General features: G+C 36.2%; 1 protein-coding gene across 9 annotated transcripts in view; it reads left to right on the forward strand.

The window, feature by feature from the left end:
• Positions 1-26,335, forward strand: part of NFIB (nuclear factor I B) — a 248,196-nt gene that overhangs the window by 203,585 nt on the left and 18,276 nt on the right. For 2 of the 9 annotated variants that reach the window (XM_014611097.3, XM_006261055.4), the window contains exons 9-11: positions 8,642-8,807; positions 12,375-12,457; positions 23,057-23,145. The exons of 1 other annotated variant lie outside the window; for it this stretch is intronic. In XM_014611097.3, the coding sequence (XP_014466583.1) occupies positions 8,642-8,807; positions 12,375-12,457; positions 23,057-23,145 (338 nt within the window). Of the gene's footprint in view, positions 1-8,641; positions 8,808-12,374; positions 12,458-23,056; positions 23,146-26,335 lie in introns of those variants that run through there. 6 more of the 9 variants (XM_006261056.4, XM_059724716.1, XM_059724719.1 and 3 more) reach the window with 6 other exon arrangements.

Below are 26,335 nucleotides of genomic sequence, written 5' to 3' on the forward strand. Positions count from 1 at the left end.
AATACACATGTGTACACACATATGTATATGTATATACATTATATTTAATATAGTTACTATATGTAAATAATCCTAAATGCCATTAAGATTAAAATGAAAGCATTAAAATAAAACTTATAAATATCTACTTAACGTGACTAAATCATCAAGCAGAAGAAAACAACCTGCCCGAGGCAAATTCACTAAATTCCAGTCAAGTATCCCAACCCCAGGAAGGGGGAATGATTCTCAAATTATCATGAAGAGAAGCAAAAAAAAGGGATAAGCAAACAAAATAAATAGCAGCGAAGAAAAGAGTCAAAGGAAATGCTTTCAAAGAACATTATGGCATCAGTAGAGGCGGGGGATGGCCTCTTCTGGAAAAAAGGACAACAGCTGAAGCCCCAGCATTGAGAAAACTGTGCAAAGAGGAAACAAAAAGGTGTCCTTTCCTGTGTATGAATAATGCACAGTAGGGCTGTGCAAAATGGCTGTTACATTTTGGTTTCGGATTTGGTCGTTTCGGAGGACAGTGATTTTTTTTGGTGTTTTGGCTTACTGTTCCACTTCAATTCGGCCAAATCTGTTGTGGAATTTCAACGCTGGTTTGGAGATTTGGGTTGGCTGGGGAGAGGCAAGCACAGCTGGCCAAATGCAGGTTCTCCTGTGGCTTCTCCAGCTGTGCCTGCTTCTCACTAGGTGTGAGGAGCCACAGGAGGATCCCCCATGGCTACCCTGCCCTACCCCGGCCTCCCAGCACTTGGTGGGGGGGGAAGCTCTGCACTCACCAGCTGTAGCAGTGGCGATTGGGGCCTCTTGGTGCTCTTGACAGAGCCCCCCCCAGCTTGGCATCCATGCGGCAGCTGTCGCATGGCGCAGGCGCAGCACAGCTCGGCAGGGCGCTGCGTGCTGTCTAGGAGCTGGGGCTCCAGCAGTCAGTCGGAGCCCAACACCACTCAGCCTCAGCAGCCCCAGCTCCCAGACAGTGTGAGGTGCCCTGCCGAGCCGCACTGCACCCACGCCATGGGGCAGCTGCCGCACGGGTGCCATCTTGGGGGGTGATCCCAACTGCCCCCTGCTGCCCCGTGCTGCGTGGGGGGCTCTGTCATGAGCCCTCAGATGCTCTGGTCACCACTGCTGCAGCCGGTGAATGCGGGGCTTTTTAAAAAATTTTTTTTTAAGTGCTGGCAGGCTGGGGCCAGGCGGGGGCTGGAGAAAGGCAGGGCAGCCATGGGGGCTTTTCCCGCGGCTCCTCTGGCTGTGCCTGCCTCTGCCCCAGCAGGGGGAGCTGCGGGACAAGTCCCTATGGCTGCTCGGCCCCATCTCCTGCCTAGCCCCATCCTCCTGGCACTTTACAAGGAGAGCTACAGGGCTGTGCCGGACTATTCCTGAGGAGCACCTCCAAAACATTCCGATATGTTTTGGATGGTTTCGTTTCAGTTCGGAGATGTTTCAGAGCCTTACTTTTCGTTTTGGATTCGGTGTTTTAGGCACCGAAACAGGCCAAAACACCTCCGAAACGGAACAGCTGCCAAAATTTCGCACAGCCCTAATGCACTAAAGTGTTTAGTAGCACTTAGGCTCTGGATTATGAGGGGCATTATTTACAAATAGTAAAGTTTAATTTGTATGTTATACTATAATCACAGTTAGTACAGAACTCAGAAAGAGGGTTTCCATCATCCCAAGTAACCGTTTTCAGATGTTTCTGTTAAAATTAAAGCTTTAGGCTTGATCTGAAATGGAGTCCATGTGAGGTGCTGTCAACTTTCTGACTAATAGTTCTTGGGAACTGTATGCCATGATGCAATCTTGCAATTTGTGCTAGTTTGCAACTGCGTTTATTTAACAGCTTTGATTTTGTCTGATGACAGTGATTTCTGAGCTAGAGAAGCGTGTTTTCCCTCTCTCAATTACTTGTAATATTCTTTCTTCACTCAATGAAAGATTGGCATATTGTTAAGGAACTACATTCAGGTGCTTTGTGATTCTTCAGTACACAACGGCAAACATTTATCAGCAAGAATGGGATCTTGTTAGGCTCTGTGTTGACTGATTAAAGGATTTCCTATTTCTTCCAAGGAGCATTGTTGTAGAATAAATCAACAAAAGAAAAATGTGTTCAAATGGGTGTCCTTGATGTAGCTACTGCCTTCTTTATTGACGGTTAAGAGTTTTAAAACTTCTTGGCCATTTACAGTCTTTCTTTGCACAAAACATTGCTGAAGATTAAAAAAGTTAATATAATATTTTTCTTCTAATCTTGAGACACAAATAGAGTACTGTTGTATTAGGGGTTTAGGGACAAAGGATTAAAAGATGTAATTGAAATTTTAAGGTGTTTTTCCCTTTCTTTTTTAGCTTATGAAATGCCTCCTATTACAGTCTCTTGGGTATGCATACATTTACCCCATCTTTTAAACAAAGAGATGTCTTTTCCTGTGCATTATTAATGCACATATCTCCAGTCCTCCTGGCAAATATCTAGAGGAAAATGAGAGAGGGGGAAAGGTGTGTCTATTGCTCTATATCCTAAATATCAGCCATCTGGGTTTGTCAGACTGCTGGTAAAAATGTGCTTGAGTTGAGATGTATTCACTTTGAGTATTTTGTATTGGCAATGTGACATTTACATCTGAGCACAATTAGCTGAACTTCTGCAGCTGATCACAACTATCACAGCGGTGTCCTGAGAGAGAGGTACTATCTTAGATAGACAAAGCTCAAGTCTTCATAGATCAAAGTCAACACCTGAATTGCTCTCAGAAAGGCATAGAGAGATCATGCTGTCGGCTAAGAACTGGCAATAACATGTCTTCTGAAGCTAACTCCTTCAACCAGGCAGGCAGCTGCATGCCACGCCACCTGAAGCTACCGTGTGCGATCTCTAGGTGAGGCCCATGTTGAATGCATTTCAGTAATACAGTATGAGAAAAACAGAGGCATGGATGATAGAAGTGAGACCCATATTAAAGAAAAGTAGTTGTGCACGTATTACCACAGAGGCTGCCTGTGTGTGTGGCACAGGAGAGATCAAGGAGGGCATAGGTAGGACAGGGCAGATAGGACAGGGAACAGAAAGCAGAGCAGTGGATTAGGCAGGGGAAGGGGATTGGAAAACCGCCAAAATGATTGGCCCCCACTGTGTTACCAGGCACAGATGGAAAACTGCATGTTTCATACTGATATCCCTGAGGTTCCCATAGCAAATGGGGACTATACACATCCTTAGTTGCTCTTGAATATAGGACAATGCTTTTATCTGATTCTGATGAAACTGAGACTTGTGGCTCAATATTTTCTACAGATTGATGGCATTGCAGGCTATATCCTCTCGTCATTGGCCAGTGTGCTGTCATATACATTGAACAAGAGGTGGTGACAAAGCAAAACATTAGGGAAGCCTGCCTGAAAAAAATCACTTACATTTTGCAAGGCTAGGCCTGTGCTATATTACATAAAAAAGAATGCAGAAATACAAAGGTACTTCCTTTCACCTGTAGATTTTTAGAATAGGCAACACCCATTGTGCGTGTTCCAAAGCAAAATGGCATGGCCTACTGACAGAGAATATAAAGTAACTGTGTAGTCCTAGATGGATATGGCTAATATCCAGTTTTTAAGAAAGGATCTTTTGTGTGGCAAACAGGGAAACAAAAGTTCACAAAACTGGATCTGTCTCAAGTTTATCAGCAGATGGAATTCAAACAAGAGGTTTGAAAATATTTCTATGCAAGGGTTTTGTATTGGTGCCCATCACCATAGCATGTGAATCTGCTCAGTGAAAGAGACAGTTACCTTAGAACTGGTTCCCCTAAGGAATGGGTTGCTTAACCAGTCACACGTTTCAAAACCTGATGAATCCATGTGATAATGTTTGCTTGGTTTGATCTGCTGCTTGGTTTTTGGACTCAGTAAAGAGGTAGCGAAGCAACATGTTTGAAAACCCAATAATTTCTGTTGAAAACTTTTGTTTAGGATGCAAATGAAAACAAAGATTACATGTTTGTTTCCAGATATCCTTGCATCATATTGCTTATATGGAATTGTAAATAATTGAAAGCACATCCAAAGTAACTATACTCAAGAATTTTACAGAATTAGTAGTATTCTAGCCTGGCTTAATCAAGAAGCTTCTTTTCTGTTATAATTCCAATGATGTAATTGCTTAAGGAAGTATATTACATGATTTAAACTGCAAAGACAGTCAAGCTGATTGAGCTGATTGGACTTTTTCTGGTTGTATTGCCCTACTGGTACAGGTGTAACTATTTATCAAAAATGAATGTGAAATAAAAACGCCAGTCACTTTTGATTCATGAAGCTAAGAGAGCAGAGGAAAACATAAACAACCGCCACAAGTAAAACCCCAACTATCCTTATGAAGATATTATATTATATTATATTATATTATATTATATTATATTATATTAGGATTTGGAAAAAGCTGTGAGTTTCTGTATGTGTGAGAGAAGATTGACATTGACTACAGATTAATACTCTGTCATTAAAATGACTATGCTTACAACAAGCATAAATCCTGACTTTTGGAAATTCTTAGGATATATAATACACATATAGGCTTCATAAATAAAAAAAAATCTGTTTAAATTTTGGATATGATATAAAAGTAAGATAAAAATTAAAAATGAGTTATCTCATTTTTAATTGTTATCTTAGTTTTATATCATACATATATATGATCAGGTGTTCAAGATTCGGAAAATCTGAATTTACTTTTAGGGCACTGTCAGCAGCCTCTATGTCAGATGGGCTCTAATTTATTCCTGTGGTATTAGGTATAAGTTGTCTAAAAAGACTCTGTTTCATAATTCCAGTCAACAACTAGCAGTGGATTTTTCACATGTATGATTTTAAGAATCTCTTTTTGGAGATATTTTCTACAATTGCAGAAAGTTGCTTAGGTACCTGGAAAGGAACCTAAGAAAAACCAGGAAGAATCTATATGTATATTAAATGGTGCAGAATGACTATTTTGAATGATACACATGATAAGTCATTGGATAACATTACCCAAATAGATGAACTCCCAATAAATGCAGGTTTTCAAAATAGAGCCAGAACTCTTGTAAATGGCGGGAAGTGGAGGGGGACCGAGGGGGTAGCAGAATTAGAAAGTTAAATATGTAATTGATGATTAAGTTTTGGCTGCATTTAGAACTGATGATGGTGATCTGTGCCAAAAAGCTCTGTGCATCCCACCACCTCAGGGACCTGAGAGGACAAATTTTAACCCTCTGAGAAAGAAAAGCTATACAAACTCAAGGTGCTAGAAGTAATAGCTTAGTGATTGATTTGTAACAGCTTTGGTGGCCAGTGTCTTTTCTGTGATGATTGCAGACCTGCGCTCCAAGAGCTAAAATGTAATTTAAAAGTCACATGTTTTGTGATTGTTAAGATGACCTTAATAAGGTGAACTCAGTGCAAACCAGTGTGCACTGTTATCAATATATCTCCAGGTAAAACAATTGCTTTGAAATCATTATAAACAGTTCCATTTATTGTAGAATTATTTTAGGATCCAGCCTACTTATGACAACTTAAACATCAACTTTGTTAATTGTTCCACTGTAGATCACAGCATGGAAGAAAAGACAGGAATGGTCATATTGTGAGAAACTACTCATTCTGAATGGCATTTTATTTTAACGTCATGAGGAAATGCAGCTTATATTTAAACAGTATTTGAGAATGCAGTCATATCTTTTCCAAACTGATGTAGTGACAAATTTCTATTGAAAGGCTGTTTTTTTGCCCCTAGCAAAATCATTGAAGTTTTATGAAAATTATTTGTTCCATACAGATTTCCACCTGAAAAAATGGAGACATTATTAAAGTACAACAACATAAATAAAACCTATATAGGCATGTGCTTACTTGTGACCGGAGATGATCCAAAATTTAAATATAAAAGCTTTAATTAAGTAAAAGGATCAATTGTCACATTTAGAGGTGTCACTGAGCATAGTATAGTAATTTTTTTAATTAGATTTGTTGCCAAACACTAACACACTCAGTTTTATCTGAGTAATATTTGCATTAATCGTTTTAAAACATTTTCTGTTTTACAACTCCTACATAAATATTGAAGCAGATAATTCTTTAAACAGCAAGGGAAGAAGTGCTGGAGATCACAGAAATGAGAGAAGAGAAATATGTAAAGGTTGTTGGTTTAGTGTTATATCTTGTATCTGCATGTAAGAAAAAGATGCTTACAGTATCACTCGCCCCACTGAAGTCAGTGAGGAAACTCCAACTGACTTCCTGGAGCCAGATTTTCACCTACTATTAATGATGAATGTGGGATGATACATATTATGCAAAATTTTATGCATCACTCAGATAAAATTATACTTGTTATGATTTGGTTATGAAACATATGCATTGCATATTGCTTAATTCAGAAAGGAAAGGGTTCATTTTCTTGGACCATATGCACAAGGACTAAGCTGGGAGTCCATATGAGCTGTTGCATTCCTGTTGACCAGTATCACTAGGGAACGGTAAAAGGTGATACATTGTTGCAAATTGTACTGGACTCCAGCTGTGTCCATTTAATTAATTTGAGTCTGACTTGGAGACAGAGCTCCTTTTGGAAGCTGATGACACTGACTGTTTTAATCTATAAATGCCTTGGAATCTTCTTTCTTAGTTTTTAATAAATGTTATGCATTTTAGCAAGCAAATCTTCAGTGGCTTGTTTTTGATGGTTCAGTATATAACAGACACTCAGAGCTAAAGGATAACTGTGTCCCTACAGATCATTAACTCCATCCAATGAGCAATGAAAACAACTAGTCCTGTCTACCAGCCTGACTGTGTGGCTCATATACAGTTTATTATTGTACTAGCAGTAACTGGTTTCATCTTAAAAAAGATATTTCAAAAAATATACATATTAATGGGAAATATTTGTTTATAGAGATTAGGGATAAATTTACTTTATCATCTGTCCGTAATTCTGCCAGATAATTGTTTTTGCTTCCCCGCAGTTGTGAATTTTTCCTTTAAAATTGTACTGTTCAGCATTTGGCCATTGTAAGTCTGGTATATTGCAAAATACTGGAGCCAGAAATGGTTTCTAAACTGTGATTTCACAGTAGGTTACAATGCTTTCTTCCAGTCCTGGAATACCTTGGACTTGAATACATTAGGAATAGGAAAGCTATTTTAAGTAGCTCATAGAGATTTCTGAAATTGTATTACAACATTTTGTCCTTCCAAGGCCAGTTTTGAGTATCTAAGAAATCTAGCTTTGCAGCTAAGAGGTATTAAAAGTAGTACCCATGAAAATACAATGATCTAAAACACAACTAAAGTAGTCATAGATAGTTTTTTGTAAATATTTGGCATTAACAGAATGCGCAAAAGGTATGATGTAATATACAGGTTTTATTTGAACCCTTGTTTAAAGACAATATAATTCATTCATGACTTCACTTCTTGTGAATAATGTTGCCATTCAAATATTAACTGAGTAGTTTTATACCATGCTTTCATATATCCTCTTTGTATTTTCTTGCATGCATTAATACCATGCTACCCATACCTTTAAAGTTGTAAGGGCTGAATGAATAGTTTTGGAAAGAAAAGATAGTCCACTCACTGGAAGTTTGATACAATAAAAAAAATATATGGAGCAAATTCAGGGAAAAAGATGGAAAAATCTTTCGTTACTGAGTTTTGATATTGCCTTTTTATTTTACAACTTTTTAATATAACTTTTTCTTATTTAATAAATGAGACCCCTTACATGAGCATAACCATGAATATTGATGCATGTGGTATGTAAACATCCATATATGATGCTGGAAGAATAAATTCCATAGTAGCTAGATCTTATTGAACTGGATTCTTCATAGTGTGAGTATATATGGTTATGCTTTAAGAAGTAACCTACTTTTCCTCCTTGGTCACCAATGTATCATTTTTGGTGGTGGTCTTCATCATTAAATTGTAGAATATTTTAAATCAACTGATTATCTTCCCCGTAAATGTAGGATTGATCTCTAATTGTACAAATTTTCCAAGCCTACATTTAAAAAGAGGTGGCCAGGTTACTTCATTCCTGAAATATAGAGTTCCCACTTTCTGTGAAAAGGACATTCTGGGGCATGATGACAGTTTAGGCTCTTTCATTAATCCTCCATAGTCCTCCCCTACATACCCTTCTTTGGTAATTATTGGTCAGACTTCCAACACGTGTATTCTATGTGGATGTCTATGTACATATTCTGTATGTGTGTCCCAAGGCAGCCAGGGTCCTGTCCCTTGTGAATATAGCTTTGGCAGAGTTAATTTGTGTTCATATTAAGTGCCTCAGGACATGTGTTTTGGTCACTTCAGTATTTCTGCAGGAACAGCGCTATTATCATAAAATAAATTGATGAAAATCACATCCAGATAGGACTAGAGCTTGGCAGAAAATTACTGTGATTTATACATATAGTGCCTATATACTTAATGAATATGCTGCCCACTAAGAATAGCATATATAGAATTATTAGTTGATTAGAATTTCATACTCTAGCATGTAGATGCTATGGTGATGGGCATTCTAGAAAATCCTAAGATAGGTAGGTAGATTTCTTAAACACAATGTATATATTTCACAAGGCATTCTTTTGGTTTTGTTTTGTAGCCTAACAGCAGTGGTCAAGTAGTAGGGAAAGTGCCTGGCCATTTTACTCCAGTTTTGGCACCCTCTCCCCATCACAGTGCGGTGCGACCTGTGACCCTGACCATGACAGATACTAAACCCATCACTACATCCACTGAAGGTGAGGCATCTTCACCTACAGCAACCAGTAAGTATTTCTCTAGGAAACAAAAAATGTCCATCAAAGATTCAATATGATTTCAAATTAAGGCCAAAAAAGGCGCCTTTTCCTACTATTTGACCAAGTGGATGCTCATCATTTATACTGAGATCAGATCCGACCACAAAGCTTTTCCTCCTCAAATTCCAGTAAAATATATCATGTTGCATAAATTTGTGTGAGACATGACAACCAAAATCTAATGGGAAAAGCATATTTTTTTGAGCACCACCTAATAGAGAATGAAATATGGTTGTTCATCTAAGGTGGACATTGTAATAACATTGAGAAGCACAGTCACATGACAAGGTTTTCAAATCACTCATACCTGGATTCCAAAATAAGATTGGAAAATTGCTCCTCAATCAGCTTTCCTACAGAAATCAAGCCTTGTTACAAAGCATACTGAATCAGAGCTATGATAATTGCATATTTACATAGGTTGTGTTATTGCTAGCTAAAATCAAAATATTTGGCATACAGAAAAAGGAGATTTTAATTCATTGTAATTGATACAGCAAAGGCTGGCAGCTTAATGGCAGTTTTTTCAATGCCTTGAAAGTTTAATGCACGTTGTGCAACATTCTGGATCCCATATTATTTATCCTATTAACTTCAATGGAATTGCAAACATGTATGTGTGTACAAAGTACACATCAGTGCCATTTGACTTTTTTTGGACAATAATTTCATGTACAGTGATATTCAAGGGGTTAATTTTTATCTCGTTCCTGCACTTATGTTAGCAAGGCTAGGTAAATATTGTCACTAACATTTAGGTCTTTAAAGGTTCAACATTAGTAACATTTATTAGAATGGTGAAAAAAAACATTAGAAAATAAACCCAATCAGACAATTTAGAAGAACATTTCTAAGCTGAAATTTTTGTCCTTCAGAGGGAAGTTAGAGCTCATTCTCTGCTTAAGCCTAATCAAACCAAGAGGAGGAAGAGAAAAAAAACACTAAATCAGAATGAAAAACTCTAAATTTTTTTGGGGTCACTTGCATTTAAATTGAAGTTGAATTCAATTTCTAAATTTGGGTTGTGGTCTTAGACATTGGATAACCATTAATCAAGCCTGTAAAATGTGTTTTTTGGGTATTTAGATATTTCCTTATTTTGGAAAATGAAATAAAGATTCAAATGCTTATGAGTGAGCTGTATATCTAGGGGAAGTGGTATGACTATTTATTATGAAGAGGGAATTGTGTCCATAGCAGTCAATTTAAGCAAAGGCCATTGTCTCATTATAAACTGGTAGTTATATTGATAGATTTGTTTAACTATTCAAGCTATAATCTTGGAATAGCAAAATAGGTAACTAGGTAGTGCAGTGGATTGGCACCTCTCTGCTAGTTGGTAGTGCAGATTCTGCACCGTTTCTCCTATGCTCAGCAGCCAAAAAAATAATGATCTAACCTTTCACCTCAGGGTGGTAGGGAAACCTGGGCTTAGATATGGTTTTGGGTAATGATAGTTTCATTCTTACTCCTATTGGTGATACTCACAAAGAGTGGTACCATGTCCGGTTCTGCTCAAGAGAGGCCAGGCCCAGCATAGGAGAGGAAGAGATATCTATTGTGATATCAGAACTGTGGTAAGAAGCTTGCATACTTATTAGCTCAAATTGCAGTCTAATTCAGCTAGTCTGTTTAGATGAAAACAAACCTGATGTGTACACTAATAATTACCCTTTTATTTAAGGGCAAAGGCTATGAGTTCCAAAAAGAAAAGAAAAACAACAAAAAAACAGTCATAAAGGAATAAGGCACACCATTTTTATTGAATTTCAGTGGAATTTGGATACCTAATCCCTTTATAGTCCTTTGAGTATCCCAGCTAAGATCTTTGAAATGAGGTCTCTGTGCCATGTTGAACATTATGTGATTAGCCTCTTGCTTCTACAGCTTTTCTGCTACTAATCCATATAATGAAAAATGTACACATGAAAATCCATGTGTGAAATGCGTACACAAGTGAGGAAACAAAAATTACATTCACAAGAAATTTGTATGTTTTAAATATGCATGTCAGTAATGGGAGCTTATGAAAAATTTTCAGTAAGGAGGAAAAGAAGAAAAATCATATTATGCTGCTGAAAATACACCTTCCACGTTCCATTAGTGCCTCATGGCATCCAGTATGCATTTCATGGGAGAATTTGGCCTTCATAGTTTTTACAGTATCTTTGCAACTTTATTTCTAATAAATGATTAAATTAAAAGAGAGAAAATAATCTTTAGCCTATAATTCGCCAGAAATATTACTTAGGGATAATATAACCGATGGCATATCTGTCTAGCTTCTTTCCACCTAATTCAGCATACAATGGCAAATGATTAAACTGCTTTTTATTCTGAAGGTGCAACAATGGAATTTTTCAGAACTAAAAATATAACTTTTCTCTTTAACTGGTGAAGTGGGAGCCCTATGGTCTAAAAGTCTTTTTTTCTCTACATCTGAACCATTTTTATAGTAGTTGCTCAGTGAAAAGTGTTTGTTCTAAAAAGCCATATATAACAAATAATCCTTAGAATTTGATAACATTTCATTTATTTGCATTTGCTATATGATTTAATACCTCAGGTCTTCTGGGTGAAAAACTCCATCTACCTTCTTTACTCTCTTTTTAGTTTTATGTCCATTCAATTTTGGCAGCTCTGTTTTGTCTGCAAGCAAAGGTGCCTCTTGTAATGATGATTGTCGCAATGTGGATGTCTACACACTGGGAAGTGAAGTGAGACCACCTACCTCATTTCATATAGGCCACCAGAAGTCATTAGATGGTAATGACTTTCAGTCATTACTGACCTAGGTCAAATTTGAATGATGACCTGCAGGTGAAAGGTTCCATATCCCATTACCAATCCTCTGAGCCACCCAGTACCCCAAACTAAGATTTTTCTTAGCTTCCACAACAGAGACGGCAGAGCTTTTATTGCACTGGTCCCTAAATGCAAGTTGTTTTCTGAGGTGTAAAATAGTGAATGTTCAGTCTTAAACTGCACAGTAGAAGTTAACTCCTTTCTCATGTTGTTATTAATCAAACTGCACATTCCAGATGACTGTGAAGATTCATTTCATACCAGATTAGCAAATTCACTGTTTGATCAACAGTTTAAGGATTAACATTTTTCCCAGATAAATTTGTGATGTTCACTACAACTATAACAATTAGCAGAAATGAATATGTCATTATTTTTCTCTGACTCAGTTGCAATTGCATTGGTTTCAGTGGAGATTTGCTCGCAGTATAATGGAACTTTAAAATTCCCAGAGATTCCTTTACTTCTAGTTCTTGGTAAAATTATGTAATCCATAATTTTTGTTCTGACCTAATTCTGACCTCAAATTCACATATGCAGCTTCCATTGAAGTAGATAGGAGTTGTGCATGTGCATCCACTGCAATTGGCCCTGTGTTTTTTTGGCAGACACTTCCTATACATTGCAAATCATAACTCTGGATTTCTCATATCTGTACTGTACATGCACAGGGTAACAGTTATGATAGGTCACTATTTTTATCTATCTGTTTTGTTCTTCCTTAATCAGCCTACACAGCCTCAGGCACATCCCAAGCCAATCGATATGTGGGACTAAGCCCAAGAGACCCATCCTTCCTACACCAGCAACAGGTGGGCAAGTTTCACATAGGTGTAATGATATAGACAAGCTTTTGCAATTTTACCTTTCTACATGCTGCCACTGATATCTTGGATTAGAATGGGATCCTAACGGTTTGAGTATTTATTGTATGAAGACTAGATATGATACAAACAAAAGTAAAAGTTTTGTAGCCAACTTCAACATGACATAGGCCTTTGCTTCTTAGATTTGTGCCATCTTAAGGAACTTTTAATAATGCTTCCTTCAACTATTTTTGATGAACTTCTAGTAGAACCTATAATTAATATTAAAAATAAGAATAGAGTGTTCATGGGGCAAAACTGCAAACTGATTTCTAAATCAATAAAAAATAAGCAAAATTAAACTGTACAAATTATGATTCTAAAGCTATTTCATATTTTCCAGATGTTTGAGCTACAATTCTGCATTTTAGTTCCAGAAGATGAGTTATAAAACTAAATTCTCAATGCAACACATCATCATTCCTAGTTTAATAGATTTAAATTGGTTTGCCATTTTAGATGTGATAAAAACATGTTTTTGTTCTAGTTTCTTACATCATTTATGTCTCAAGTAGCATTTTAAATTTCACATCTCATTAATGCTGTAAATTTAATGCAAATGAAGTGTTTACCCAAACTGTGAAAATATACAGTTGAGATTAATGGTGGTAAACAAATTAGCTGCAGTCAATAGCAAGGCCATGCAAATACAGAAATTGTGCATTGCTAGTAACTGCATAATAGAAATAAATGCAGACACTTTAGAACTTTAGTATATTTTATGATCTGTGTATATGCTGCTCCCAGCTTTTTAAGAGCAGAGGAGTCTGAAATTAACAGCATGTAAAATGTTACAAGGAAAAAATTGAATATGGCAGGCAGAAAAGAGCTGTTAAGTAGTTCTCATTATTTATTGTACTGTATTTTTTCTCAGGCTTGTGTTCCTATCAACAGTTGGTACCCATGCCTGTTTTATTTTCAGCAAAACCTCTATGTTCTTTGTTTGTTGTGACATAGCTAAACTATGCTACATCTGGAACTCCCTATCCCTACCCACTCCGAGGCCAAGGTGGCAGTATGTATATATTAAAGGTCACCACATGCAGAGTTCAGAGAAAATCATAAAGATGATAGTTTATTCAAGATAGTTGATGTTTTGCCAGTTTTTTTTAAACCAGTGAGACCTAACTGAAAACATCTGTATGCAGTTATGAAAATACCAAATAACAATTAGTGGTTTTCACCAACTATTGGTTTTTCAGTAAATTTTCTGGTATGCTGCTTTTTTCACCTCTCTAAGATTGCTGTAATATGAAATGTGTTATAATTACTATAATATGTTCCTATTTGACAAATGTACAGTATGTGTTCATTCTATTTTTAAACATAGGCAAGATGTATAGGTTTAAAACTTGCTCTTTTTAAAACTACTGCATGGATATTGTGAACAAATTGGAGCGAGTCCAGCAAAGGGCAACAAAAATGGTGAGGGGGCTGGGAGATGTGGCTTATGAGGAAAGACTGAGGGAACTGGGCTTATTTAGTCTAGAGAAGAGAAGACTGAGAGGGGATTTAATAGCAGCCTTCAACTACCTGAAGGGGGATTCGAAAGAGGATGGAACTAGACTGTTCTCAGTCATGGCAGATGACAGAACAAGGAGCAACGGTTTCAAGTTTCAGCAAGGGAAGTTTAGGTTAGATATTAGGAAGCATTTTCCCTCTAGAAGGGCAGTAAAACACTGGAACAGGTCACCCAGAAAGGTGGTGGAAGCTCCATCCTTGGAGATTTTCAAAATCTGGCTTGACATAGTTTTGGCTGGGATGATCTAGTTGGGGATGGTACTGCTTTGAACAGGGGTTTGGACTAGCTGACCTCCAGAGGTCCCTTCCAACCCTAACTTTCTATGATTCTAAGTACTCTTGTTGTGAAATTTTAAATATTATGTTGTGAAAAATCTCTGTCATTCAGGTAGATTTGGTATTTACAGAAGAAACACAAATATATTTTATTTCAATGAATCACTAATCTTAAAGAGATCTCATTTTTCTTTAAATATGCTAAATTTTTTACTCTCAAGAACATTCAAAGAGTAACAGAAACAGTTACACATCCCTAGGAGGTACTGGAAGCCAACTTAATTTTCTTGTTGGGAAAGTTTATCATTTATATGTTGAGTAGGTGCTTTGTATATATGGGCACAAAAGCAATGTGAATGTAATGTATCTTCTTTATATTTTTGTTTTTATAACATATTCGCAGGATAAATTTGGAGAATGTTGGCAGTACCATTAACATGTGGCCAGATGGTTAAAAAAAAAGGAGATCTTACATATATAGCAAATTGAAGATTTTATGCTAACTTTCAGAACTGGTATATCTATTTTTATTCAGTGATACCATGTAAATTAGCCATTCTACTTTCTAGAGTGTTTTAGAGTATGTATATTTTTGTTCATTTAACTACCGCACTTGCTGACATCCAAGAAGTACATAGTAAAAGCCATATAGTAAAGTGCAAAAGTATTTAATATGTTTGTCTCTGCCATGTAGTCTGTACTCAATTTTAAATTACGTGAAGTGTTTGTTGGTATGGGTATGTATGTGTGTGTGCACATGCTCTTACATACATATACAGGAATTAATTAGGCACCGTTGAATGAACTAGAGGAAGAAAGTACTATAAAAACAAGCAAAGCTTTCTAGGAGTGGGATACTATGAATATATAAGTACAGCAAGTATAAATCAAATTTCTAGTTAATTAGTTGTTACCTTCATCCCCTTAAATTCTGAAATGATTTCAAAGATTACAATGCCATATATGTTTATTATTCAGAAACGAGAAAGAACAGAATTTTCTAAATGACTTTAGTAAAGTAAAGGTTATACTTGGTAAGGCAGAAATGAGATTGATTTACTATGTCCTTTCATTACTTTACAACAATTTAAAAGAGACCACTCTTCTTGTGGCAGGTTCTAAATGCATTTGGTTTAAAGCAGCCCATGATGAATGAAAAGGAAAATCAAGGGGTACATGAAATAAAGGCAATCAATCATTTTATATTAGCTGAGAGAAATTCTAAATTAGAAAGCCAATGGTTTTAGTTCCAGAGAGGTCTTTTAAACATTCACCATAACCTTTAATATACATTGACCCTTTAAAAAATAAATATTGTCACAGGTACATTCTTTATTTCAATGGAGGAGGCTTTATAAAGATTTATTCTCTCAGGCTATGAGAATTATTGACATGCATTGTTGAGTACTTTTTTGTTGCTGATTTAAAAAAAAAAAGAACCATAATGTAGCCCATATAAATTATAGTAACAATCATAAATTTAAGCTGCATGTATAGTTTCTGACTCTCACTTACAAACAGTCTTTTCACAAAATGACAGTTCAGTAAAACTTCCAATAAAACAATTTATAGCCCAAACTTGCTGGAATACTTGCATTTAGATGGGAAATATTAAATGTAATTTTGAAAGATAGCATATATATAGCACCTGTGGGAGCAATGCATTTACAGTTACTGATCTGAATTACTGTGAAAAATGTGCTATTACACATGTTACTTAGCATGCTACATTGATAGTTAAAAAGACAAGGCTATGATGAGGAGCTAAAAGTTTATGCAGCCAATTTTCTTTTGAGATTACTGGTTGTTGGTGATATCATGAAATTTGAGATATTTCTGCACTGGAACATCCAAAGTAACAAAGCAGGCCTCCCACTAGGTACAGCTACAGTCATCTACATAAGTAAGTAAGTGTGTGTGTGTGTGTGTGTGTGTGTGTGTGCGCGCGCACATGTAAAATATACTGAAGGCATCTATAAACATCCTACTGTTTTGTTGGAAAAAATAGTTTATCTCCAAGTCTTTTAAAATATCTGCTACAAATGGTTAATGACTACTTAATTCTTTAATATTCATTAGTTAGTATTCAAGAATTGTTAACTAGTAGTGATGGCTTCATGTTTTGGGGGATTTTGCTTAATCAAACATCTCTTTAGTCACAATTAAAAATTTATCTTAGAGATAGTATTTGGTTAAGGAGACTTTGTTCTTTACTATTCAAAGTTGTTGTGACTTTAAGAACTAATGAATTTTGTTTGGTGTGCTATGCTAAGCATTCATGCTAAGAAATTCTTTAATGAAGCACATAAGAGAAATGTTGAGTAGTCTTCACAGTTGTACAGTTGCACCTCTGCCTCTCTTCTTTCTCTCTCTTACCCTGTAGCTCATGCACATATTGCTTATATATGAGTTTTAGCAGACTTTGGATTTCTGCATCTAAATTTGCAGGGTGGGGGGCGGCAAAAAATGGAATAATGGGGTTAAATTCAGGGTTGCTATAAGCAGGCTTAACATCTTTGAGCTCAATAAAGTTGTGTCAAAGTTTAATTTTGTCTTCAGTTTTGGGATTGTATTATCATAATGCAGCAATCAATCATTTATAAAAGACTGCAGTTGCAAAAATTTGTGTTGATGGCCTCTAGGTCAGAGTTCTTATGGGTTTCTGACAACACTTTATACTCAGTTCTATGCTGTCATTTCACAGTATCTGATGAAGAGAACTTGGCTTCATGAAAGCTTCTGCTCTCTCTCTATATCTCTTATTTAGCTAATATATACAGGTGCATACCTGCCCTGCCTTCTAACATTTCCTTAGTCTGATTCATTTTATATTGTTATATTTGGATCATTCTTAAACTACATATCTTTAAATTATAGGAATTCTTAGTGTCTGATCAGTATTACTTCTGGGTTTATGGCAACAAATGCTTTCTTGCATAAAACAAAGAAAAAGAAAAGGTTGCTTTTGTGTTCATTACAGCAAAAAGGCAAAATAGTTCACAGTTAATAAGCTTCCTATTACTCTCAGCCATAATGTTGCCATCCATACTTATTTAACTTTTAATACAGGTTTGAGCTTTTAGAAAGAGCAAGTAGGAAGTCATTTTGATTCAAGCAAATGAAACCAAATGATTTTTAGCATTGAAGCTATAGGTTTGTGATACTAGTAACCTTTAAAAATGTACAACCCTGTCATGCTAGTATATGCTAAGTAATATTGGACCAATAACTGAGTAACTGTTGAACCTCTCAAATCCTTGCATCATTTAATACAACTGCATGGATTCCACTAGACCTTGAGCTTTATGAGTATGTTGTACATTGTACATAATTTTCATATATTTTTGACATGTATTAATGTCATGTATATATATTTTCCATGTATTACTTGTATACGATACGAAGAAACACTTTAGGCCTCTAATGTATTTTGAAACTAGAAAACTGAAAGCAGCTTTTTTATTCCTATTTAATTATTTCCTACACACAAGACTGCCCTTCAGTAGGAAGTTGTTCTTTCCAGATGCATCCTTTATTACTGCATTATGCTTTTCCAAAATGGAAGTCTTTCCATATCATTTATCATGGAATTGTAAACTGAAATGACCACTGAAAGCAAAGTTTCTGGTTTTAAAATGTTTTGGATAGACACTGCTTTTGCTTTAGGCAAAAGACTGAGAGATGCATACAAGTGGACTCTTAAACATAGCTTCTCAGTAAAGTCAGGAAACAGGTTATCAACACTTAGGCTGTTCTTATTGTGTCTCTTATCATAATTGACAGTTTGACGTAAAACTTGGTCATGTGACTGCCAGGGAGGTATGTAAATGGATAAGAGGTCACCTTTCACATATGCTTGCTGGAAAGGAAACACATTTAAAGGAAGTTTCAGTCAAAACAATGACAGTATGCAAATGTTTAGCTTTATGGGCATTTCTCAAATAACAAAAATCATAGCATGGTCTCCTATTACTCAGTCCCTTTTCCAAATGTATATTTACCTTTACTAGTAATCAAAGAGACATGAAATGAAGATTATTCTCAGCTAGCAACTCTGGTAAAATTTGAACATATAAAGCCAACTAAAATATTAACCCTTAGCATTATTTAAAATACTAGACAGTAGGCAGGTAGCTGTGACAATGGACATTGCATAGCTAAACTGCAAGGCAGTTGTGCTCCTAAGGTGTCCAACTTAAATTGAAGAGATAATTATAAAAATAGCAAGCTTTTAGCACTAATAGATTTCAAAACATATAAGGAGGTTGATATCATTTTCATCCTTTTATGAATGGGAAAACAGAAGCACGAAGAAGAAAAATTATGATTTGCCCATAGTTACCCAGCAGACCTGTGGCAGAGGTAATTGAACTCAGATCTCCTGAAATGCTGTCCATCCCTCTGTCCAGTTCAGTGGCCTGTGGCCCCTTTGCACTGGCATAATGGGACTGCCAAGCAGTTGCGTGGTCTACTTGAGGAATACCCCTAGTGCAGGAAGTCCTCTCTGTATGTTCTGTGCCTCTTCCTAGGGAGCAGTTGCAAACCCTCAAAGGCCATTAGTAGGTAGGCACATTAAGGCTGCCCTACTCTGATTTGGGCACATGTGGTTCCTGGCAACCTAGAATTTGGCCCAGTGAAAGGACTTCTTTTTCTCCTGAGGATAATTTGCCTTATCCCTACTGTTTGTGATGTTGGGAGATGGTTTTGTGTGGCATAAAGGCTTTATTTTCAGAGAATTTGTAGGGAATGCTTTGCTCACAGTGGTAAAGACTCATATATGTCATCCTAAATGATTGCTGATAAAGTCTTTCTCCTGTGTCTCATGACCATATTTCCATGTCTGGATCATACTTTAACAAGAAAAACCTGTCATAGCAATATTTTGGAAAGCTTGTAAACTTTTGGTTGGGACTGTTTCTTCAGTTCATTTGCCTGAAAACCCAAATACTTTAGTTACTATGAATCTAGTGTAGACATAGAAAAATATTCAAGCTGATGGGTCAAATCTTTAGCTAGGACAGGGTTGGTTTGTGCGACCTCAGCCACACAAAGCAACATAAGATGTGTTCTAATGGAGCATCTGACAAGCAAAAATCCTCAGATGGCATATGCATGTAGTTTTCTGATGCTTGCCCTTCTTCTCCATAGAGAGGCTTTTTAAAATGTCACACCAGAGGTGAGAATGTACAGGGTGCAGGTGCTGAGCTTTGATTCCCCATTTAACATGGTGGCATTTGTGTCTGGGTCTAAATTGCACTGGGGACTGTTGGCACCATCAAAAGAATCTAGTTAAAATATTAACTTCCAATGTGCCAGGTCTTTTCAAAGATTGAAATAAGTATTGTGTTCCCCATTACAAAAGCTGGGAATCTTCTATTTGCAATGATTTAAAGTTCCCAGATAAGATTCTGGAGTGATTCTATTGGAAGCACAGTACAGAACACACAGCCCAAGGGAGAAAAGAATAGCATTACAATTAATCTCTTTTGCAACTTCTTCATTCTGGCCCCCCCAGTGTCAATTTAAAAAGCCCTGGGGGGGGGGGGGGGTATCCAGTGAGCTTCAGCACATCTCAGAATCTCCAGAGCAGCAGAAGTATGTCCTGGCCCAGAATGTCCCTTTACTATTGGCATATATCTTGCGCTTGCAGAGGGGTCCTTAAGGGCAACCTTACAGCATTTCCTATGGTGTAGGAATCTTTCCCCACAAAAAACTTGTGCCTTGAAGACCTCTTTACACTTTTACTTCTTCACCCAGCATGAAAAAGCTAGGCTATTTTAAAGTTTGTATGCATGAAAATTACCAAATTTGAGAGTGATACCCTGGCACATGTTACACTTAAGATACCATGTAATCACATATTAAGTAGTTACCCAGCCACACATTAATGCAGTTAATGATGCGATAAAACAAGGAATAAATCATAAGGTTATTACACAAAATATGTATAACTTTGTGGCTGGTTCCCATCACTCCATTAATTGAATGTGTGACCAGGCTAGGATTTCCAGCTGGGCTGCCAGCCATGGAAGCTCAGAATATGCCTCTGTGCTTGGGAACCTGGATCAGCTGATGGCACTCCCAACCATGGCAGCTTATTTGCCAGTGCAGAGGGAGGATCAGCATTGCGATCAGGATTCCAGGCTCCCCTGCACTGGCAATAAGGTGTGATGGGATCTGATGCTTGATCCCACAATAGTGCTTCCTGCCATGTGCATGGCAATGGCAGAAAGTTTGATTGTGGGGATCATGCATCATATCCCATTACGCCTTTAATTGCATGTCTGCCAAGGGCCTATGTGTCTTTGTGGCAAAGCACTAAATAGTGGCCAAACTGTTCTCTAACAGAGGTCTTTTTGAAGAGGAAGTACCACTGAGAAACACAACCACGTTTCTGGTAGGCTGACCTTGAAAACAGAGTTTCAGCCCTTTGAAGCTGCTCAGGAGATTAGAACGTTAGACATAAGGCCTAGAAAAGCCATTAAATATACGCAGTCCTAGACTGTGTGATAGAATTATGGATCACGTTTCTTCAGTCTATCACAGGTGTATCACTTCCACATATTTCATGTTTATGCATAGGGAACCATGTAAATGGCACTCTACTAATTTATATCAATGGAGGATTTGGTTCAGTATGCACCTTTATATACGTGCATATATAAATGTGTGTGGAGCTTATAGAAAAATGTTGCTATATTATAGTTACAATAGGTATAAGTGCATATGTGTGTGGGTGTGTATTGTATAAAGAGTGTTAATATTAACAAATTAGTTTGGAATAGTTCTTTCAGTATGTGTGTAACTATACATTTAGGATCTTAGTTGTTCATATTAAAAATTCTTCTGAACACAGTAGGAGGAAAATTACTATTTATGTACAGTAGCTGATTTATTAAACTGTAATGTATCAGCCACTTACTGGTTTCCCAAATACAAAAAACAATCAGCTTCTATTGCAGACTAATTGCTTGCCAGATTTTTTAGTTAGACAAGTACATAAAATCATCCAGTAACAATAAGTTTTGGTTTTGGCATTCTTTTGTTTATAACCAGCCAAAGATTTTTGTTTGTTTGTTGATTTTTTAAATGTTGTAATTGTTTCCATATTTAAAACTTGACATCGTTGTTCAGCTGAAAGTGAATCTTTATAACCAAGTCATAAGCCCTTAAAATATGCTTTTTTAATGAAAAATGCTGACACATTCTTAAGGATTGCAGCAGAAATAGAACCACTAGACTACTGACTAGAGTAATGACATATATTTTACATATAGAATAAAAATATTGCTATGGAATGCTGCCTGTTGCATAAAAATACGGCTTATGGTACAGCTTCATGCAGTGATTTAAAAAAGATGCACACACATTCTTCTACTTTTTGAGCATACTTAACACATTCTTTACAGTTGCACTCTAGCAAGCTTTTTTGACTGAATGTTTCCTTTTCTGGTTAATTTCATGTAGTTAAGTCATGCTTTTAATGGCCTTTAAAAAGGTCTCTTAGAGTTCTTTAGATAACAAACAAGAAGCAACCCTTATGAAAACATCAGAGACTAACATTTCCATTTCTCAAACCTCAACAGCAGGAAGCTTATGAGTGTAACAGTCAGACGGGGTCAAGATAGCAATATTGTCTTGTCCTTAGCATATGTATTTGTCAGGAAGGGACTGTAATTAATTGTGCTACTGTGAAAGTAATTTCTTTTAGTTTGTTTACCATAGCCTGAAGCTTTTGGAGGCACTTGAAATTTTCATGAGGAAAACAAAGTGCATTTTATGGAATTCATCTCAGTGATTAAAATATCTTTAATTCAAAGTGCTATATCATAGAAGATGTACAGTAATTTACATACAGCATGACTATACAGAGGTTAGAACTATGCTTTTTTATGCTTTCTTCACAAGGCAGATATGTTTATGTTCTTTAACATAAAAATAAGCAGTATATCTTTTCAATAAATCTGCTAGCACTGTAGGGCAGCTGTTAAACAAACAGAGCTGTATAGGGTTACATGGACAAACTGTGAAGGGCAGAATTGATGATTTGGGGATCTGGGAAGAATTTGTTTCAGCTTACATTTAGTGCATTCCTCACTATATGTAAATATGACCCATTTAAATGTAATAAGGTATTTTAAATACTATTTTTGAGTCTAGAACAAGATTAGATTATTTTATCACCTCTTGCTAAATAATACCACTTTCAGTAACACTAAATTAATAAATCTCAGTTACAAAATACCTTTACCCTTCTAAAATAGTAAGATAAGGACACATATTTTGGGTAATTTGGGGAAATAGTCTATAAATTGCATGTCTTCTATGTTTCACCAAATGCATGCTTCATTATATTGATTATATTTGACCCTTCCTTAGTACAGATTACTTAGTATATTGCATATACAATACAGCATTTTGATTTTCTTTCTTAAAATATTTCACTATTGAACATTAACATTTTTCTTTTATTCCAGCTCAATTTTAATCTAATAATGGCTAATTGTTATGTGCTAAACACTAGTTACTCTTTTATGCTTTATTAATAGGGGAGCATATCAAAATATCATTTTTTTAATTTAAAGAAACTGTAGAAATTTTACTTTTCAGAATAAGCTTTTTTTAAGTTACTTCTTGGGAAAGTAAGGCTTTTTGCCATGTACAATACTAGTTTGCATGTATTCATTTAAATACTAAAAACTGTAGTACTGCTCGATCCATATCTGACTGCTAGGTTTCAATTGACAGCTGAGGATTTGTGACTGGACCATGAATCAAAACGGCAGGCATTTATACCCCAGTGCCAGTGAGGATACATTGGGAATTACTTGGCAAAGGTAACATTTTAATTATTTCCAACCCTACACTACATCTAAAAAAGTTACATTAAGCTGCAGTATCTGTTTTAGTAGGCCTTTAGGAGAATATATGTCAACATTTAAACAAAACCTATCTGTGTAACATTTCTTGAACACACATTTACATTATTGTTAATGTAGATTTAACTTTTAAATATACTATAGTTAAACACCTGGAATGCCAAATGTTCGCTGTCGAGTGCAAAGCATTTGTAACTTGAAAGCACTGCAGATTTTAGGACTTTAAAACCCAAAATGTGATTTGCAGAAGTCATTTAACTTTTGGGCTTACGAGTTTATATGCAAAATTTGGTGTGATTAATAATACAGATGAGTAATGTAGTAAACTTCTGATATGATGGTGTTTTGGTGAATAATTACACTATTTATAGAAACAGATCTAATTAATCGTTTGGGAACAGATGGCATAGATTTATATCACTAACATTTTCACAAAGGTAAGATATAAACTATCTTGTCTATGAGCTAAAATAATAAAATACAAAATAATTAGAAGTCAGGAAAAGCAGTTTTTTTGTATGCAAGAGATGTAAGTTTTCACTTCAGTAATTGATTATACATATATGCATATTTTATTATGCATCGATTATATGTATAAGTGGTTATGATAGCAGTTGGGGTGTGGATGTATAAATAAGTAAAAGATAATAAGCAGTACCATTGTGAAATATACCTGTTTTTCAGTGCTTCATCTGCAGCATTCTTTTTAGCATACTTAACTGGAGGGTGTTATATACACGATGGAAAGGCTATCAGTTTTGGCCCTGAGAAGTGAAGCAATCTTTTCACTCCCCTTCAAAATTATTTTTATGTACCACTTGGATATGCATGTTTAAGAATACGATGCTGTATCATTACAGTCACATTCTAAAGAGTATAAGTGTATACGTGTGAAAGTGTGTATGTATATACAGACTTGCTATACAATATCCTGTGATATATAGTGCCGTACTGTTGATTGCTAAAAGAGGTTATATTTTTAGTATCAACTTTGAAATGTGATATTTGAAAGATGAGTATCCAAATTTTAAGCTACTTAACTACCTAGGTTTACCAAGACCTGCAAGTAATGACGGCACTTTCTGTACTTTTCTCTTAAGAATTTTGGAAATCTGGAAGAATTCTGAAAGCCTGTTTGAAGTGTGAGGTAGCCAAATGAGTAGTTTTCCCCTACTGTGGACGATATGGCACAATAGGAAATTAGCTCCTTGAGGACTGCGCTTCACGCTATTAATCGTCATAAAAAAACTGGCACAGTTTTCAATCCTTACTTATATACCATTAAGAGTGAATCCAAACTGAGTTTATGTAGCACAGGCAGTAATTTACTCTCCCACCATAGAGAGTGTATCTGTCTCAGTGCATTCACAGGAAGCTGTAACTTCACCAACTGCCAGTGCCTGCCCAGAGAGTAGGCTAAAACCTCAGATGGTGTAAATCAGTATACCTATATTGACCAATGCCAGTTTACGTTAGTTGAGTTTGTGGTCCTGTGTTTTTTAGATTTTGGTTTTCAAATACCAGCATGCATGCTTCTTGGTTGCAAATGGCTGAAAGAAAGGAAAGGAAGAAAAAGGCATGTTCTCATATAAATGCAGGTTATTTTTAAAATATAGCCTTTGTGAAATACAGACGTTCTTCAAACATGTGGGAAGAGGAGCACATAAAAGCATCAATGGGAGCTATTTAAACTAATAGGCAGTTCTCTTGATATGAGTATTTATAACACTCAAAAGAAAGAACTTTGTGCAATAAATCCTTTCTTCATTATTGGTAAAACAGTATTTCCATGTTACAAAATCAAACTGAAAATTTTACTGCCATAAACTTGTTTGATCAGCATTTTTCTCCAAATCTCCGGTGCTCATTTTGACAGTAGTCAGAGTGACCTTTTATAGAAGGGGTTCACCATTGTTGTAGACAGCACTAATGTATGACAGTGCATTGGTTTATGAGAAGTTGTGTTGAATGTTTTTATTTACTAAGGTCAAAGAGTTGGCAGTGCTTGAAAATGACCTACTTGGTATATGTATAGATCATGTAATGGAAGCAACCAAACAAAGCTTCTTTGCGCTGCACTGTCAGTGACCTCCACCCTAACTTGAGCAGGTCCATCCTCTAATAGAGTGAGAGATGATGTGGTTCCTATGCTAGTCCTTTTTGTGTCCTTCATCTTATCACTGGCTGCCTATCATGCCAAACAATATGAAATGATATATGGGGTTTTAAAACCAGCTGTAGGTGTGTTTAAATTTGTGGTCCCAGAAAGAAAGGAGCAGTAATACATATTTAAGAACAAGTTGACATTTAAAATCAGTAGAAAGTGAATGTGAATTATACAAACTTAGGAACTTAAGTCATCAGTACATTTTTTTTCCAAAAGCAGAGTAGTGTGTAGATAGTTGCATACAAACTTAGAGGAATACTTTTGATGGTTAAAATAAGCATACTAGTGTGACTGAAGGAGAAGTTTACATTAAACATCTGTTCAGCACTTTCAAAAATGAGCTAAAACAGGTTTTTAGTAACGTGTGTGGGAGTTATTTTATTTTGCTCCTGACACCGTGATTCCCTGGAAGTAACTACATTTTTAAAAATTAATTTATTGTGGACTTTTGAGGGGCTGTTTGTAACTAGGCAAGACATTTAAGCACATGCTTAAAATTAAGTATATGCACAATCCAGTGGTTCATACAAAGCACATATATAAGTACCTCATTCAAGCAGGACCCTGCAGTTTTGGGGCGTGGGGTTCATGACCAGATGATGAGGGTAATGAGAATAGTTAGAATTTATTCAAGCAAACTTTATTTATATCTACCATTTTGTTCAGATAACTAGATTTTCCAGCAACATTCAAAAGTGTAAGGATTAGTTAGGATCAGGTTGGAAAAGACAGTTTCAGGCACTGCACAGTAAGCAAAAAATGCATGCAAATAAAACTTAAGCACCGAGTGAGAGAGAAAGGGACTCATTGGGTTGAGGACCAACTTCTGCAGTCCTTAATTACTCATGCGGGTTGTTACAGTGACCAATAGGACTTCTTACAAAGGGATTCAGGGTTGGGCCCTTGTATACTAAATCTGAATATTTTTGAGTAAGTCTTTCACAGATAATAAAACAAACTGCTAGCAGCAAAATGTACATT

The sequence above is a fragment of the Alligator mississippiensis genome, chromosome 3 (genome assembly GCF_030867095.1).
Source record: "Alligator mississippiensis isolate rAllMis1 chromosome 3, rAllMis1, whole genome shotgun sequence".
Classification (NCBI taxonomy): Eukaryota; Metazoa; Chordata; order Crocodylia; family Alligatoridae; genus Alligator; species Alligator mississippiensis.